Here is a 16,504-nt window from a genome sequence, read left to right on the forward strand (position 1 = left end):
TTCCCTGAGTAGGGAACGGAGACGTTACGTCTCCCTGCCACTTCCGCTGTACCGCTGGAACGCCTGAATTCAGTCTCGGCTCCTCAGCGAAGACATATCTGCATGTTGCCAGCGCACTTCCTTATATACCCCCAGGGTGGGGCGGAGTTACGCTATGCAAATTCCGCAAACCCATGGCATTTCATTGCCATTGGCTCGTTTTATATACTCGAAGATGATAGGATTTCTAAGCGAAACCCCATTCGTCGTCATCCGACGTAACGTCTCCGTTCCCTACTCAGGGAACGAGGGTTACATCCGTAACCGAGACGTTACTTGTAATGAGTTACCCCCAACACTGCACCCCACACACCAAGATCATACACCACTCATAGAACACATATATAAAACTGGTCAAACATCTGAGGGCCTGTTTACACCTGGTCACTTCATGCGTTTTAAATAACCTCAGAAACGCATTTGAGACGGATTTAAATTTGATCACTCAAACTACTTCAGGAGGTGGTTTGAGACTGACTCCAGTCAAAACTGAACAAGTCTAAATGCCTCTGGTTGTTGAAGCCACATATGTACATTTTACTTCTCCCAACAATGCTAAAAAATAAACAGGTGAGAGCTTGTTAGGCTATAGGCTATATGTCATGTGATACAGTGGTCAGATATTGCAAAAAAACTGGGGTGGTTCGCTTGAGGTGTGAAGGAATCCTACTCAATGGACCAAATGGTATTATAATTCCTAACCGGAAATTTGCTATAAAAATAGCAGTAGTGTCTGATTCTGTGAGTGAGCACATTAGTTATCACAGTTGAAAACCAAAAGAACACCTCTTCATCTTAAAATGGTGTGTAATTGCGCTTCTCTGTGCGAGAATGCTGTCGCGATGAAGCCTTGATTCCTAGCTACAATTTATAACATTCGTATTGTGTTTCGTACTGTGTCTTGAAACTGTTAACCTCTAGACAGCGCTGGGAGTTTGAATTTGATCCATGAATTTGCTGTAGAATTAATATGTTGTAAGAATGTAGTATATAATTTAACAGTGGGAATGATGGCTACATTCGTATAGCGTTTGAATGTGTCTCTGCACTCGGCAGTTACAAATAAAGCCACAATAAGCTCATGGAGCGAACTTGTCAATCATCTTGATGAATGACGCAGAGGAAACTCAGACCAAGAAGAGGACAGTTGCTCTTGCATGTGACATGCGTGAACACATTTTGGTACGCTTTGAAAGGTTGCCTTGTGAAAGCCAACCGAACCTAGAAGAAAATGCAACATATTGTTATGTATGCAACATATGTAACAAATTAAGTCCCTGTTTCGAATCAAAACAAACGATCTATAGGTGTGCAAAAATGAGCGTTTGTTCATGTTTTCTAGGCATTGATCAGTCAAGTATAATCTACAAAGGTATTTTTCCGCCTTTTTCAACAAGCATGACTTTCCAGACTGATCCAGGGTGGTTTAACTAGCTCAAACAGCATAGTCTGTCTGTTGACAGACAAAAATCAGTAACCCTCCCCTTGAACATCAATCACAAGTGGTAACAGGAGGTGCATTTGAGAAGCTTTTTTGAGAAACAGGTTTCTTGTCGAAGTAGCCCAGGATTGAAGCTGATGATTTAATTATTTGAAGAAGGATACGGGTGGAATGGGTGCCTATAAAAAATAGCATTCATTGTAAACATGTGGGAGTGATTAAACCTTCCAGTGGGAGGTTGATAGATTTGATTTTGAAGCAAAAATAATGGAGAGTACAGAAATAAAGCAAAACAAGCACACTGAAATATGGGATTAAATAACATCTAATCAACTTTTTTTTTATAGTAGCTCAGCAACAGCAGCAGATAGTTTCAGAAGTTTCAGAGGAAGCTCAGTGTGACCATTATTATTTTATTATTTTTACATACTATTATAGTATTTATTAATATTTTGGCTTTTATTTTTAAATTTTAAGTTTTCAATTTAATGGGTTTTTGTAATTTTTACTCGTTTTTTTATAATTCTATTTAACTTTTTTTTTTTTTTCAGTTTTAGTAGTTTTAGTATTTCGGTTAGTTGCCAAAGCGACTTCTTATTTTTGTTTGAATTTTAAAGTTTATATTTTTTTTATATTTTTAGTTTTCTTAACAACACTGAAGCTGACAGTAAATGTAAGGGCAACACAGGGTTGTGAGTCACATGCCAGGGGAGACTATGCCAAAATCAATCATTAAAAGTGAACAAAAAAAATCTGTGAATGAGCCTCTTTATAGTCAGGAGCTATGCGCCTATCATTACATTTACCTAAAGGTGGTACATGAATTGCTCCAAATGGAACTGGAAAATGAATCTACACTTGACATAATAAAACGTACTCTACCTCATCATTTTAGATGTCCACTGGTTTGTTTAAATGTTTTAGTAATCTGATTCCATTTATAAAATGAACGGAAACACTTGCCAACACGGACAGCTCAATTCAATTGACCATGTTTTGTTTTTCTCTCTCTCAGGGGCTTATTCATTACAATTCATGACCGCTCCCACATCTCCACACTACTTCAGAGCTGGCCAGAGAAGGACATTCGTGTGAGTTCTGCCCACTTACATCTACACCACCCTGTACTATTACACAATGTACCAGAACTCTCACTGTCAGACACAAATTAAAACTCCAGGGTTTCAACAATGCCAAAGACATTGATTCCAAATTTATATGACTTGTACCGTGAAAATGATGCCATAAAGTCATATTAATCTGCTCGTTAAGCATTTAAAAGTTATTAAGGTAATGATGTCGCACCCTGTAGGGCTTTGGCGTGTTGAGGAACAATGCGGGGTGGCATGAAATAAAGCAGTAAAAAGGTTAAACACCTACTGCATCTGCATCACAATGTTAACAGGAAAAAACACGCAGTTCTTGCTTTGGGATCAATTGTGTTCGGTAATTGGATTGAATTACACAACTTGTGCTGTTTTTTTGAATTTGGTAGGTTATTGTGAATATGTAAAAATGTGATTATAGAAGCAGAGAATCTGTTGTTACTGGAGGGTGGACTTACAAGCCAAACTAGTCTATCATAGATCCAGCTATAAATACATATGTTTAGTCCAGGGCAAAAACATACAAATTCAATGAAGAAAGGGATTTGATAATAAAATGCATAAATTAGATCAGAAAGCTTTGTAGGGTGAATTAAAAGTGCGGGCTGCTGTAGTGTCCAAAACAATATATACACACTTCCATTCAAAAAATTGGGGTCAGTAAGATTTTATCAATGTTTTTAAAAGAAGACTCTCATGCTCACCAAGGCTACATTCATTTGATCAAAAATACTGTAAAAATAGTAAAACCTGTGATGTTAAAGCTGATTTTTCAGCATCATTACTCCAGCCTTCAGTGTCATAAGATTAATCAGAAATAATTCTAAAATGCTGATTTAGTGATCAAGAAGCATTTCTTATTATTATCAATGTTGAAAACAGTTGTGCTGTTTAATATTTTTTGAAAAAAAAAGAAAAAATCAGGATTCTCAGGTGTGACTGAAAATAACAAACTAAAGGTCCATGAACACAGAAACTAACTGAACATAACTGTGACAATAAAAATCATTATGCCTATGGAGATTCCTCACAAAGATAGCAAAACCGTGTGTGTGTGTGTGTGTGTGTGTGTGTGTGTGTGTGTGTGTGTGTGTGTGTGTGTGTGTGTGTGTGTGTGTGTGTGTGTGTGTGTGTGTGTGTGTGTGTGTGTGTGTGTGTGTGTGTGTGTGTTCTTAAAATATTACCAAATTCGTGGCTCCCTATAATGCATGCATGGCCCATATTTTTGGCTAAAAAAAAATCTTTGTTCACCTAAAATTTTACAAATGATTTGGCTTTTCATGCAGTCTCTTTCTGAATTTGCTGACTGTCTCAATAATTTGATTGTATTTATTTCTAGGCTGTAGTAGTGACAGATGGAGAGAGGATACTGGGCCTGGGGGATTTGGGCTGCTATGGCATGGGCATCCCAGTGGGTAAACTGGCTCTCTACACCGCCTGTGGTGGAATGCCGCCTCAGCAGTGCCTGCCTGTTATGCTGGATGTGGGGACAGACAATGAGGTAGGCAGACATGTGGCACCACAGCCATCCAGACCGTGACTGCTGACACCCACTTGCCATCTTGCTTTCCTTGACATAATCAAAGACATAACTATTCATAGCAACCACATCCTCTTTCACGACTTTAATTCGCCAACTTGTTTGTTTTCAACGGTTGCAGTGTTGTAGCAGAATAACGTAGGTTACTGCTGCAGTAGCTGTAGGATATGAATAGCCCTTTGAGTTCAGATAAATGTAAATATAGCAAGCATAAAGTCTGTGTCATTCTCAACAGGGCTAAGGGTGTGGCACTGCAGAAATAGAAAACCACTGCCTCATCTACCAAGGCCTTGTGCCAGTGTCCACCTGGCACTCCCCTTCTGTGCCAGAGCAGTGGCTAAGCCATGCCATCATAGATGCTGAATCTCAGATGGAGGGAGAAAGACAGAGTAAAGTGAGAAAAGAAGAGACTAAAAAAGTGTATGACTTTCAAGCCTTTTTGTTTGAAGTTATACAGTAGCTTATGTATACAGTACAACTGTAGGTCTCAAAATGACATTAACATTCATTTCAATTTAGTGGATTCATTTAATCAGATTTTTTATGGACACAAAGTAATGGAGAAAAATTGCTGGACCTAAGTCAAAAAATATATATTTCTGTCATGACAACTCTCAGAGAGTTTGGCATAATGTGTATGACAATGTTAATGTGTTTGGTCTTGGCAGAATAGATCTGCTACGCTGCTACTGCTGCTGCTTTTTTTTCTGCTTTTGCAGAGCAAGTACGGAATTTGCTACTGCTTATACACACGACATGCTGCAATGAGCAAGCAAGACATGCTGCTGCTGTACAAGTATTCACGAATCTCCCCCTTAGCAGATCTCTACTGAAGCTGGAGAAGGAGGAGGGTTAGAGAAAGCATGCTGCAAACTGCTACGGCAAACAATAGGCAATCATTTGAAAGTTGAGCAGCAAGCTCATTGGCTACAAATACAGCGGGAACCAACAAGTTGTCAACATTTATTCCAGCCAAAAAACACGATTTTTTCTCTCTCTTATGGTCACTAAGGCTATATATATTTCATCAAAAATACAGTAAAAACAGTGATATTATTACAAATTAAAAGAATTTGGCAAAGCTACATTTTCAGCAGCAGATTTCTGAAGGATCATGTGACACTGAAGACTGGAGGTAATGGTTGCTGAAAATTCAGCTTTGCCATCTCAGGAATAAAATACATTTTAAAATATATTCAAACAGAAAAATTGTTCTTTTAAATTGTAACAATATTTCACAATATTACTGTTTTTATTGTATTTTTGGTGAACATAATGCTGATTAGCTTTGGTGAACATAATGTTGATCAGCTTTGGTGAACATAATGCTGATTACACACTGCACGATTTCAAAGTCGTCAGATTGCTGTTCTTCTCACACTACACGACTGTCTGGGGTACCATTTAATTGCTTTTGTGTGCACATTACACGACAAATCGGCAACAACATTTCAATAGGAAGAATCGCAGACAACTCTGCCTGGCCCACAAACCAAACACACATGAGAACTGATACAGGAAATAATGTAAAATCACACGTGAGAGGAGTTCCCGCGCGAGACTGGATTTCTTCTTTTAAAATGATTACGCAAGAAGCTTGTAGTCCAAGTTGCTGATTTGTTGCAAAGAAGAAAAAAAGAAGCCATCAGAAGACATGCTTGCTGATGTTCTGTTGCAGGACTCCTCCCCCCTGAACTTTCCCTTGCCCTGTATCTTAGCTCTCTCACTGGCTGTAGGTCGTCGCCGATGTAATTTCCAGTCAAAATACATGACTCTGAGTCACAGACAGGTCCAAATATTAAGCATGCTAAATATTTTATGGGCATCGGCGCATTTCTTAGATCGCGTCTTTGATCATTCACTCTACACGATTGTCACTCACGTGAGCGAGCACCGATTTGCCTTAGATTTCAGGCATTTGTCAGTGATTTACACAAAACTGTCGTCAAGTAAAAATCAGGGATAAAATCGTGCAGTGTGTACTCGGCATAAGAGACTTCTCTCAAAAAAATAAATAAACTCAACCATCTTACCCAAAGCCTCTTGCTTTAAATTCAAGGTATGCATGTATGTATATCTCAGTTAATATGAAGTCATATATCATGTCAACAATTCTTGCTTTTACACTAAAATTTAAAGTTTGTTAACTCATTTGACAGCTTCACACTCTTGTTGGTTCTGTACAAAAGCTCATAAATGAGTAAGAGGGTAAAAGCACATTAACACTGTTGTGTAAGTGCTCTGAGTCAGTTTTCCCATTCGGTTCAGCTTCAGTATTGTGCAGGCCAGCTCCACATGTGTCTTCTACTGCAAAGCTAAATCCAGAGTGGCCAATCAGCGATTCAACGTATCCTCAGGCATCAAAACACTTTAATGAGTTGACTCTAGATTTTGGGCCCCTGTCTCTGTCTGCATCCAAGTGTATTCAGCTGGAGGAATTTTAGTTTTTTATCATTTGTTTTGGTTTAACTTTATTTATTTGTTTATTTTGCACTGTCTGGGTTAATGTTGCATGCATGTGTTCATGATAAAGAGTCTTCTGTCCCTCTAGAAGTCTAAAATTGAAAGACTTCTGCTGCACCATTTGGCCGACTTTGCATGAAGTCTGAGGTAATTAAGACCTCGTTTTCAGGATATTCTGAGGAGATGACAGATCTGATTGATGAACTCACTGCTTATACCCCCACAGCTGTGTGTGTGCGTTTTATAGGATTGTGCAGTCAGATGATAAAATTAGTGTTATTAAAGGATTAAGTCTACTGTTATTTCTAAAGGAGCAAGACGCCTACTGACTGGGGTCAGGCTGACTCCTTTATTTCTGCCTCTCAGAAGGAGCTTGACAACTGCACCTGGGTCAGTTTTGACTCTCCAAACACAGCCACTAACATCAATTCAGACAGTGAGGAATCTGATCCAGGATCAGCATAATTTATGGCTGCTTGATCCAGGCCCTGTACGCTCTGGTTAAACTCTAATCCGTAAAGAACGTTGTCTGTGGTCTGGCTCCTAGAGAAAGTTCAAGATGTGCAAATAACATGGAGGGGCTCTGCACAGGTTTTTTATGGATAGCTTAAGTGCGCTAATTGTTCATGTCAGCAAACTGGATTTCCTGTCAGATACTATTTGCTCCTTGTAATTGCAGTTGTTTGCACTCCAGTGAAAATATATACACTATTACATATGTTATCCTATTATATCTAGGATTTTATACATATTTTTTTGTACAGTATTTAGATTATATTTTAGTATTATATACTGATATATTTACTACTAAAATATTGTTTAAATATAAAATAATATATATTTTATTATAAAATATTGAAAATTTTAACAATCAAATTTTCAAGCATATACATACAGTAATTCTAAAATAGTATAAGAACAACACATTAGTAAAATTTATTTTGAACATCATTATGATTATATTTATATCTTATGAGGTTTTTGAGGGATTTAAATATTTTGTAGATTTATTTGTTCAGTAATAAATAGTATAAGAACACAGTATAATTAAAACTGTTTATTAAGAACATATTATATTTGATGTATGAGGTTTTTGAGATTATATACAGTATGTGTGTGTGTGTGTTATAATGAGATACATTTTGAAATGTGTGTATATATATTTGTTTAAAACAATTGTTTTTAATTTAAGTATTTACACGTATTTTAAGTATTTAATTAATTTGAATTAATTTAATTATGGATTGGGAGATAATCAGGCAGGATCTGAAAATATCATAATCTGGGATCACAATTTCGCTACGGATAGCTGCACTTTCAACTAGTTACACCTTCATACAAGTAGTCACTCCATTAGCTGAGGACAGGTTCAGTAAATGTTGCAGCTGCAGTGTAGATCCAGATTGTACACACACAAACAGCCAAAGCAGTTTGCAATCAAACCCATGTAAACACTATTTGTGTAAACACCTCCTGTGAGTTTTTCTGGAGTATTGTGCCTTGTCTAAACAGTGCTATATTTCATGGAAATTTCTGAGCTCCTGTATACACAGACCCCCAGACAACAGATTATGATCGCTGATACCAAGTCTGTTGATGTGTCTGGTGTAAAAGGGGAATATGATCTCTGATGACGTCTCTTACACATCATCATTGAATTTCAGAGGCTCCTTCTGCTGATTGACAGCTGGGATACTCTGTCTAAACTGCTATCACCTCATGTGACCTCATCCACACGCATACACTCACATACTGAAAGGAAACCAAATGATGTCATCACAAACAAAGTGCTGTCTGTTTAGGTTGTGGGTGGCCTAGGCAAAGGGATCTCTCTCTCTCTCTCTCTGACACTCATTTTCTCATTCTTCTCTGACTGTGGCTAACAGACCCTGACTGTTCCTGTGCCTTAATCTCACCTGAAAGACTACATACACATACAGTTCACACACACAAAGCATGGTACATCAAAACCCAGTTAATCCCGAAGAGAAAAGGGCTTTCTCTCATCACCCACTGACCAATCACTACTCGTATTCACTTCTGAGTAGCTGATCTAGGATCCAACTTTGTCCTCATTTTGCCAGAATTATTTTAGGTGGTTCCCCTTCAAGGAAACTCGCATTGTGTCGAAGACGACACTTTGGGGAACGCCTCCAAAGTGATAGTGTCTGAAGCACGTGAGGAACTAGTCCAGTCTCGATTGGTGTTGTGTCATGACGTAACGTGACGGTGTACACAGAAGCTACAAAGGGATGCCGGCACACAACAGTGTTAGCTTCTGCTCTTTAGCTAGCATTTTGTGTGACTTGTATAAGCATTCCTTATCAAAAAGAGTGAAAGAATGGCGGGTGAGAGGCAATATAGGCAGTATGGCAGTATCTCCCTGTCTCAGATACATCATGGAAGGAGACACACCCTCGCTTTTTGTTATGTGCCTTGGAGTCTTGTTCAATGAGACAGGCCAGGCTCGCGCTCCCCATGGTTGGGGATCCGTGTCCAACGGGGCAGCGTGGCGTTAACATTCATGGGGATCGCAAATGGAGCTGCCTGGCGAGTTTGAGATGGCCTCTGCCCTTTCTCAGCTCTCAGCAGCCAACTCCATTGCTCCCATTCAGGGATCGGAAGCCCGCTCTGCGGCTCTGCTCAGGATGAGAACCCAATGCTAGAATTATCTGGCTCTGAGGAGTTACATGTTCTAAGCATCGAGGCAGGAGAATTAGAGTACTTGCCACCTCATTTCCCTGCTTTTGAGGAGCTGCTGAAGGTTGTAACTAGAGCAATGGCCTAATTAAATATCATTTGGCCAACAGAAAAACAGGAAGGGCAAAAGAAAAGTAAACTCGGTGAGCGCTTTCTGCAGGCTCGGTCACAGCCTCTTTAGAACTCCCGGAAGTCACGGGGTCAGTCTACGTCTGGTAGCCCCGTACTGGCCACCCGAGTATGGTTCTCAGACATCATAGCGCTCCTAGCAGGCCCCCATGAGAGATTCCCATCAGGAGGGACCTTCTCTCTCAAGCCGAGGGCTCATCAAACCACCCTCGGCTGAAGCTGTGGAAGCTCTGGTTCTGGCCCCTGAGGGGGACCAACTCCTAAGTACTGGTCTCTCAGCCGAGGTTCTTGAGACAATCTTCTAGAGCTCTAGAAACTCTAAAAACTCTAGAGCTCCCTTCACAAGGAAACTTTAGGCCTTAAAGTGGAATGTGTTTACTTAATGGTGCAGAGAATGCCAACTGGATCCAGTTAACTGCCTAGTGGCTTCAGTGCACGAGTTCCTCCAAAGCCATTTCTCTGATGGTCTTTCCCCATCCACACTTAACGTCTATGTGGCAGCCATCGCACGCCTTTAAGTGGTGGCCCTCTGGGGAAACACCAACTTATTATTTGTTTCCTTCGTGGTGCTCAGAGGATGAGGCCTGTCGTCCAGGCCTGGGTTCCTGTGTGGGACCTGGCAGTGGTTCTTGAGGGGTTATCCCTGGCACCCTTCAAACCCATTGATGAGTTGTCTGAGAAGTTTCTCTCTTTTAAAGTGGCCTTCCTGCTAGCCATTACTTCCCTTGAAAGAGTGGGGGACCTCCAGGGTTTATATGTTGCTCCCTCTTGCTTCGCTCCTGGGAGGGTAAAGGCCATTCTCCACCCTAGGCCGGGCTACATGCCCAAGGTACCATCTAATGTGGCGCGGTTATCCTGTTATCCTGCAGGCCTTTCATCCTCCACCACATGTGTCGGCTGATCAGTAAAGGCTACACCTACTATGCCCTTTCCGGGCCTTGGAGGCCTACGTGCGTAGGTCATCAGGTTGGAGGAAGTCGGACCAGCTATTAGTGTGTTTTGGGTCACTTAAGAAGGGTTCCCCTGCCTCTAAGCAGATGATTAGCAGGTGGAGTGTGTAGGCTATTTCTTCAGCGTATGAGGCGCGCAGTCTGCCCTCTCCTCTCCTAATAAGATTTCACTTGAGTGAAGGAGTGGCATCCTCCAAAGCCTTTCTATCGGGGGTTTCCCTTCAAGAGGTCTGTGATGCTGCTGGCTCGGCCTCCCCTCACACCTTTATCAGATATTATAGCTTGGATATTATAGCTATTATAGCTTATTAAAAGGGAATGTCTCGGGTTAAGACTATAACCCTTGTTCCCTGAGAAGAGAACGAGATGCTGCGTTCCTTTGCCATACCTCCTGAGTTCCTGAGAATGACTTGCTTCGACCTATCAGCTAATACTGTTGTGTGCCGGCGTCCCTTTGTAGCTTCCGTGTACACGTCAAATGTGACGTCATGACACAACACCAATCGAGATGCGACTTGTTCCACACGTGCTTCAGACGCTATCACGTCTTCTTCAACGCAGCGTCTCGTTCTCTTCTCAGGGAAAAAGGGTTACAGTCGTAACCTGGGATGATTTGTTTCTTCTGAGAACTTCAAGCACTTCACTTTCTGTGAGAGCAGGCACGTCTTGCTATTTTATATATTATTTTAGTTGTAATCTGATGTATTCCTTTTTCAGATTAAATAGCCTTACCTAATGTCAACAATTACTGACATATTTCCTACATTTTGTGAATATATATTTTACCAGAATACTTTCTAGTGATTATCAAATGGGCAAGAAGATCAAGAGATTACTGGACGGAAATTTAATTTACATTTAAATTTAATTGGAAGTTTAATATGGAAAAAAGTTTTGTGGATGTAGGAGTTTGATGTTTCTGGATCTTTGTTGCTTCCGGAACCACATGTTCGTCAACCTGTCAGATTTTAGGTTAGACTTTCAGGTAGGGCTTTAATGGTATTCTTATTAATCTTAATTTTTTCTCTAATTTTGAACAGATTTATTTACAGTTAATGCTGTAATATTGTGAAATAAGTTTAAATTTAAAATAACTTTTCTGTTTCAATACATTTTAAAATGCAATTTATTCTTGGAAAAAAGCTGAATTTTCAGCAGCCATTATTTTCAATCATTCTAAAATGCTTATTTGGTACTCAAGAAATGTTATGATACTTTTTTTCGGGATTCTAAATTTAACTTAATTATATTTTTTAATCAATTTAAAGCATTCTTGCTTAAAAACAACAACAACAACATTAATTTCCTTCAAAAAAATAAATCTTACTGACCTTACTGAACTTTCGAAATGTGATGTAGTTTATGGTTAAAGTTAGCGATAGTGTCATGAATTATTTGTTTGACAGAAGGTTCCAGGACCAACACAAGACATCCTGTTTGGCAAAATCCTGGCCATGACAAATAATACAGTTTTTGGTTTTGTCCTGGTGCAGTCTACGATTATCCTACAAATGCAGCGTGGGAAGGCCTTATTTTGTCGCCGCCCCATTGTTGGGATAGCTGGCAAAACATGTCACTTCTGAAGAGGAGTGGCAGTTTGATGTTTGTTTTGGTTCCTGACTGTGAGGTTCAGAGAAACTACTTTTATAGCGACTGTCTTGAGATTAAAAAACACAGTCACAACAAACCAGACCCTCTGGAAGTATATCCCATCCCACTGAGTGTGCACTTAGAAGTGCATTATGAACACACAATAAATCTGCCTGCAGTCACCATCTCATATCTCAGACTGCACTCTCTGTTTCCTCTCCCACACTGATGAATTCACCTACTGCCAGAAACCAGACAGTCCTCCCTTTTAAGGGCACCTTTATGAGCGCAATTGCTGTGTAAAACTCTTAACCCTCTGGGGTTTTCTGGGCCCTGGAGGTGTTCTGACATCAAGGGCGTAGATTTGGTTTGAACATTGGGGGGGTTGAAGTTTGGGTATGCCTCCTGATATTGTGATCATGTTATAAATATTGGGGGGGTTGTAATGCATAGATTTAAATATTGGGGGGGTTATCTCCCCCCCATCCCCCCCACAAACTACGCCCCTGTCTGACATGCATTGTGACATTTTCATGGCTAAAGTCTGATTACACTGTATTCAGCACATACTCTGCTACAATGATATGTCAGCAGTATGTATGTAAAAGTTTGTAGTTTTGAGATAATGACATTAATGCATGGTTTGTGAAAAAAACAAATCGTCACAAATAAGGTCATGAAACCCATACTGATTATTTCTTCACAAGACTTTTGAAAATTGTATCACGTAGCCTAGAATATTTGCTCCAAAACTATGTGAAAATCATCCTGCCTACTCATTCAGATAAAACAATATATTTATTTAAACTTTGTAAGACATTTTTTGTGTAAATAAGCTTTATGCGAGGAGGCATGAATTCAATTATTCAATCATCATGAATATTGATGTGTTTCACACCTGAGAAAGACAAAGACCCTCCCATAATGACCCTATCAGGTGCTATTAGGCCTTATCATTATGAGGAACTTTGCACAAAGAATGAGGAGAGATTTAAAAAAGAATGGCTTTTTGATTGTTTGGATTTATTTACAACATAATCCAAAGATACACAACAAATGACAAAAAAGAACATTATTGAACACACTGATCTAAAGACAGAGCCTTGAACAGTCACACACCTTTGTGCCATTCCTGAAACATTGTACATACCTGTCATTTCCAAGGTGTTTGATTTTTCACTGTACCATGTTCATGTACAGAGACTCATGTGAATGTTGAAGTCAGCAGGACTCATCAGTGGCTGGTCCCTGTAAAAAAACAACAACACCAACAACAACAAAAAAACAGCTGTGAACATGCTGATATCAAGTGAAACTATAGGGCTGCACGATTTTGGAATACATTTTAGATTTTTCTGGTTAAAATTGCGATTTAAAATGTACAAAATACATACACATATATCAAAACAATTAATTTTTTTAATTCAATACTAACCTTTTTAACAATTTATAGGCTACCTGCTATAGGCTATTGCTATTATTATTTTATGCAGCACTACACGTAGCCTATATAGGTATTTACACGTATACACACGTAAGCACAACAAACCTGGTGTTCATTATTTATATATATATATATATAGATAAGATGATCCCGAATATCGGGAGACAAATGCAGTGGGCAGACATGATTTTGACCATTTCATTAAGTTTGTTTTTGTAGAAAGCCTTTCTTTAAAGTGAATTTCGTTTCGTATTAATTGTATCTTAATTTTAATCAATGTTTCATCAACCAATTTCCTGGATTTAATAAACAAGGTAAATATAGCAGGCAATCTCGACACGGAGGCGCGGCCGCATGAACTTGAGGCTCGTCTCTTAAATGAACCGAAACTCAGCGTATAAGCTACTTGCCCCACAGACCTGAGAAATAGAAAGCATGAAATGTCTACTTTTAAACAAAACAATTCAAAATAAAAGAAAACAGACTGCTCTCTGCTTATGCAATCCGTATGAAATGTGAATTTCTCTCTGGCGCGTTCACTTGGCTACTGCGAAGATCGCGAGTCAGTCAGCATCGTCAACTTCAACTTTGACACAGAAAACACTTGTTTATTAATAAACAATTGAAATGTCTCCTTGATATATTTGACATATTAATAATCATTACTTTTCCCAGTTCTTTGTGACAGCTTTTATGTGCGTTATTGGCAGCGCACCCTTACATGTTACATGAACGCGTCCCCACCGCTCAATAGATTTTAGCTTGTGTGTGATTTATCGCGGGTAACGGGCCAAATATTAACGGGTCTGGGCGGGTGCGGATTTAATTTTGATATTATCACGGGTGACGGGTCGGATCTGGTGCTGAACTTTGCGGGTACGGGCAGGGGCGGGTCTCCAAAAATGGACCCGTGCAGGACTCTGCGCTGAGTTACAGGTCATTTTCTGTCGTGTTTCAGAATGAACTTCACACTGAGAGAGAGACGCCAGAACGTGCATCATGTTTATTTTCTTTATTTTATGAAAAACACAACATTTTGTTTTTATTATGAGTGTACACAAATAAAAGAAGACATTTAAATGATGTTTTGAATGATGTATAACACGTATATGTAAGATCAAAATCAAGTATTTTGAGTCTCTTTTGCACTGATAACAAAAAAAGCAAGCTGGTCATGCCGGCGTGACCGCCGACCCCAGAGGGTTAAGGAGAAATCCAAAGAGGTGCTGGAAGAAAAATATCCCCTTAGTTCAATTTCAGACTTCCTGCATGATTTTTTTTCTTCAGCTAGCATGTCAGCACAGTTCCGAAAAGTTTCTCATGGATTATGATCTTGCATTATGAAACGGAAGAAGCAACAGATCTTTAAAGATTGGAGAAGCCTGCCATATGTCACCAGAGACAAGTCTGTCACTCACTGGAAAATTGAGTTATGAATTATGATGATCAAGAATTATGATGTCAAAAAAAGAAACATTGATGAATAAGATCAATAACATGAAATGAAAAATCAATTTATTGATCTAACTACATGTTGATCTTAAAGACAATCTCATAGAAACTTTAATAGTTTTACTTTTTAAGTCCCAAACAACTTTTTTCTTTTTCACTAGTCCTATCAGATAAAAAAAAAAATGCTTTTATACTGAGGACAGATCGTCAGAACTGATTATGACTGAAATTTTGTGCGCCATGTGGGAATGAGTTCTGATGAAAGCACTTCCTCTTTCACTGTGATCAAAACATTGAAAAGGCTCCAAAGTTGTTGCCATACGATGTTAAGTATGCACCACACTACTGAGAGTGCTCTGTTAATCCATTTTCTTTTCTGGTTGACTGGCATGCTGACAGTGATGGGGCGCACAGAATTTTTATATGACGCTTGCGTTCTCTCTCAACTTATTTTCTGTTTTTCCCATCGCGTTTGTGGCTCACAGTGTGATGTCTGCAGATCTGAACAAGAGCGACAGCTGCTAGACTTTCAAATTGAAAATGCAGTGTTTTTCTTTTTCCTCACATGTCCTCTTTCTGTCTCTTTTTTTACGATTTTATGCATTTCTCTTTCTCTTGTTCTCGGTCTGTGTTTCCTTAAGCACACTCAGGCACAGATAACTGTGAGAGGTTTATCTAGCTGCGGGGTAACCAGATTACCATATGTAAACTAATTAAAGAGGAGCTGTATACACAATAAACATTCACTTGTTGAGTTTTGATGGTATTTTATTTTTGGTTCTCATTTTTTCCACTGGTTAGAGAATGATGAATTGTCATGTCATGCTATTGTTTCTACTTGATGCCTGGGATTCTAAAAAGTGTGGTTAAAAACCTCTTATTTCTCTCTTTCCCTGCCGCAGGAACTCCTGAAGGACCCTCTGTACATTGGTCTGAGGCATAAAAGAGTACGTGGACAGGCCTATGATGAGCTGCTGGAGGAGTTTATGAAGGCCATCACAGACAGGTATAGTAAATCCACTGTACCCTTCCCTCAAAGCACATGCTTCCTTCCACAGGCCGCTGATGGAAATGCCTGGAGAGCATAGCTGAGCCATTGCGTTGCAGGAATGTGGGGTAAAGCGCATGCCTCTAGGTTTGTGGGCTCTGAGCGATGACTCCAGTGGCAGAGACCCGAACCGGATAACTGACTGCACGCCTCATCAGTTCTCTCCCCACATATCCTGCACTATATAGAGCCATGCGGTGATGTAATTCAGCCCATAACCAGCCCCCACTGGCTGGTTGATGGCTCTTCGGGCTCCATGATACTTAGAATTGTTCACGGTCTTGTGCCATTTTCTTTGATAGTCTTCAAAATGGCAGTTTGGGTTGTTTGAATATTTTTCTTTTCTTTTTCGACAGCTAATGGGAGAGAGAATGTCCATGCATAAAGCTCAGCTTCTAAAAGCATTGTTATAAATCATATATATCATGGAGAATGAAACTTTGTGTTTTTAAAGGGGTCCTATTATGCTTTTTTTCACTTTTTCAACTTTAGTTGGTGTGTAATGTTGCTGTTTGAGCATAAAAAAGATCTGCAAGGTTACAAAGCTTAAAGTCCCTAAATGGAGATATTTTATTTAACAGAACTCACTTTCCAAGAACTAC

At 39.5% G+C, this 16,504-nt stretch overlaps 1 protein-coding gene across 1 annotated transcript in view; it reads left to right on the top strand.

The window, feature by feature from the left end:
* me1 (malic enzyme 1, NADP(+)-dependent, cytosolic) overlaps window positions 1-16,504 on the top strand; it is a 95,410-nt gene that overhangs the window by 62,118 nt on the left and 16,788 nt on the right. Inside the window, exons 4-6 of the mRNA XM_081388832.1 lie at window positions 2,496-2,571; window positions 3,926-4,087; window positions 15,757-15,860. Coding sequence (XP_081244958.1) covers window positions 2,496-2,571; window positions 3,926-4,087; window positions 15,757-15,860 — 342 coding nt within the window. The remainder of the gene's footprint in view (window positions 1-2,495; window positions 2,572-3,925; window positions 4,088-15,756; window positions 15,861-16,504) is intronic.

This window comes from Scardinius erythrophthalmus, assembly GCF_964197995.2.
Source record: "Scardinius erythrophthalmus genome assembly, chromosome: 16".
NCBI lineage: Eukaryota > Metazoa > Chordata > Actinopteri > Cypriniformes > Leuciscidae > Scardinius > Scardinius erythrophthalmus.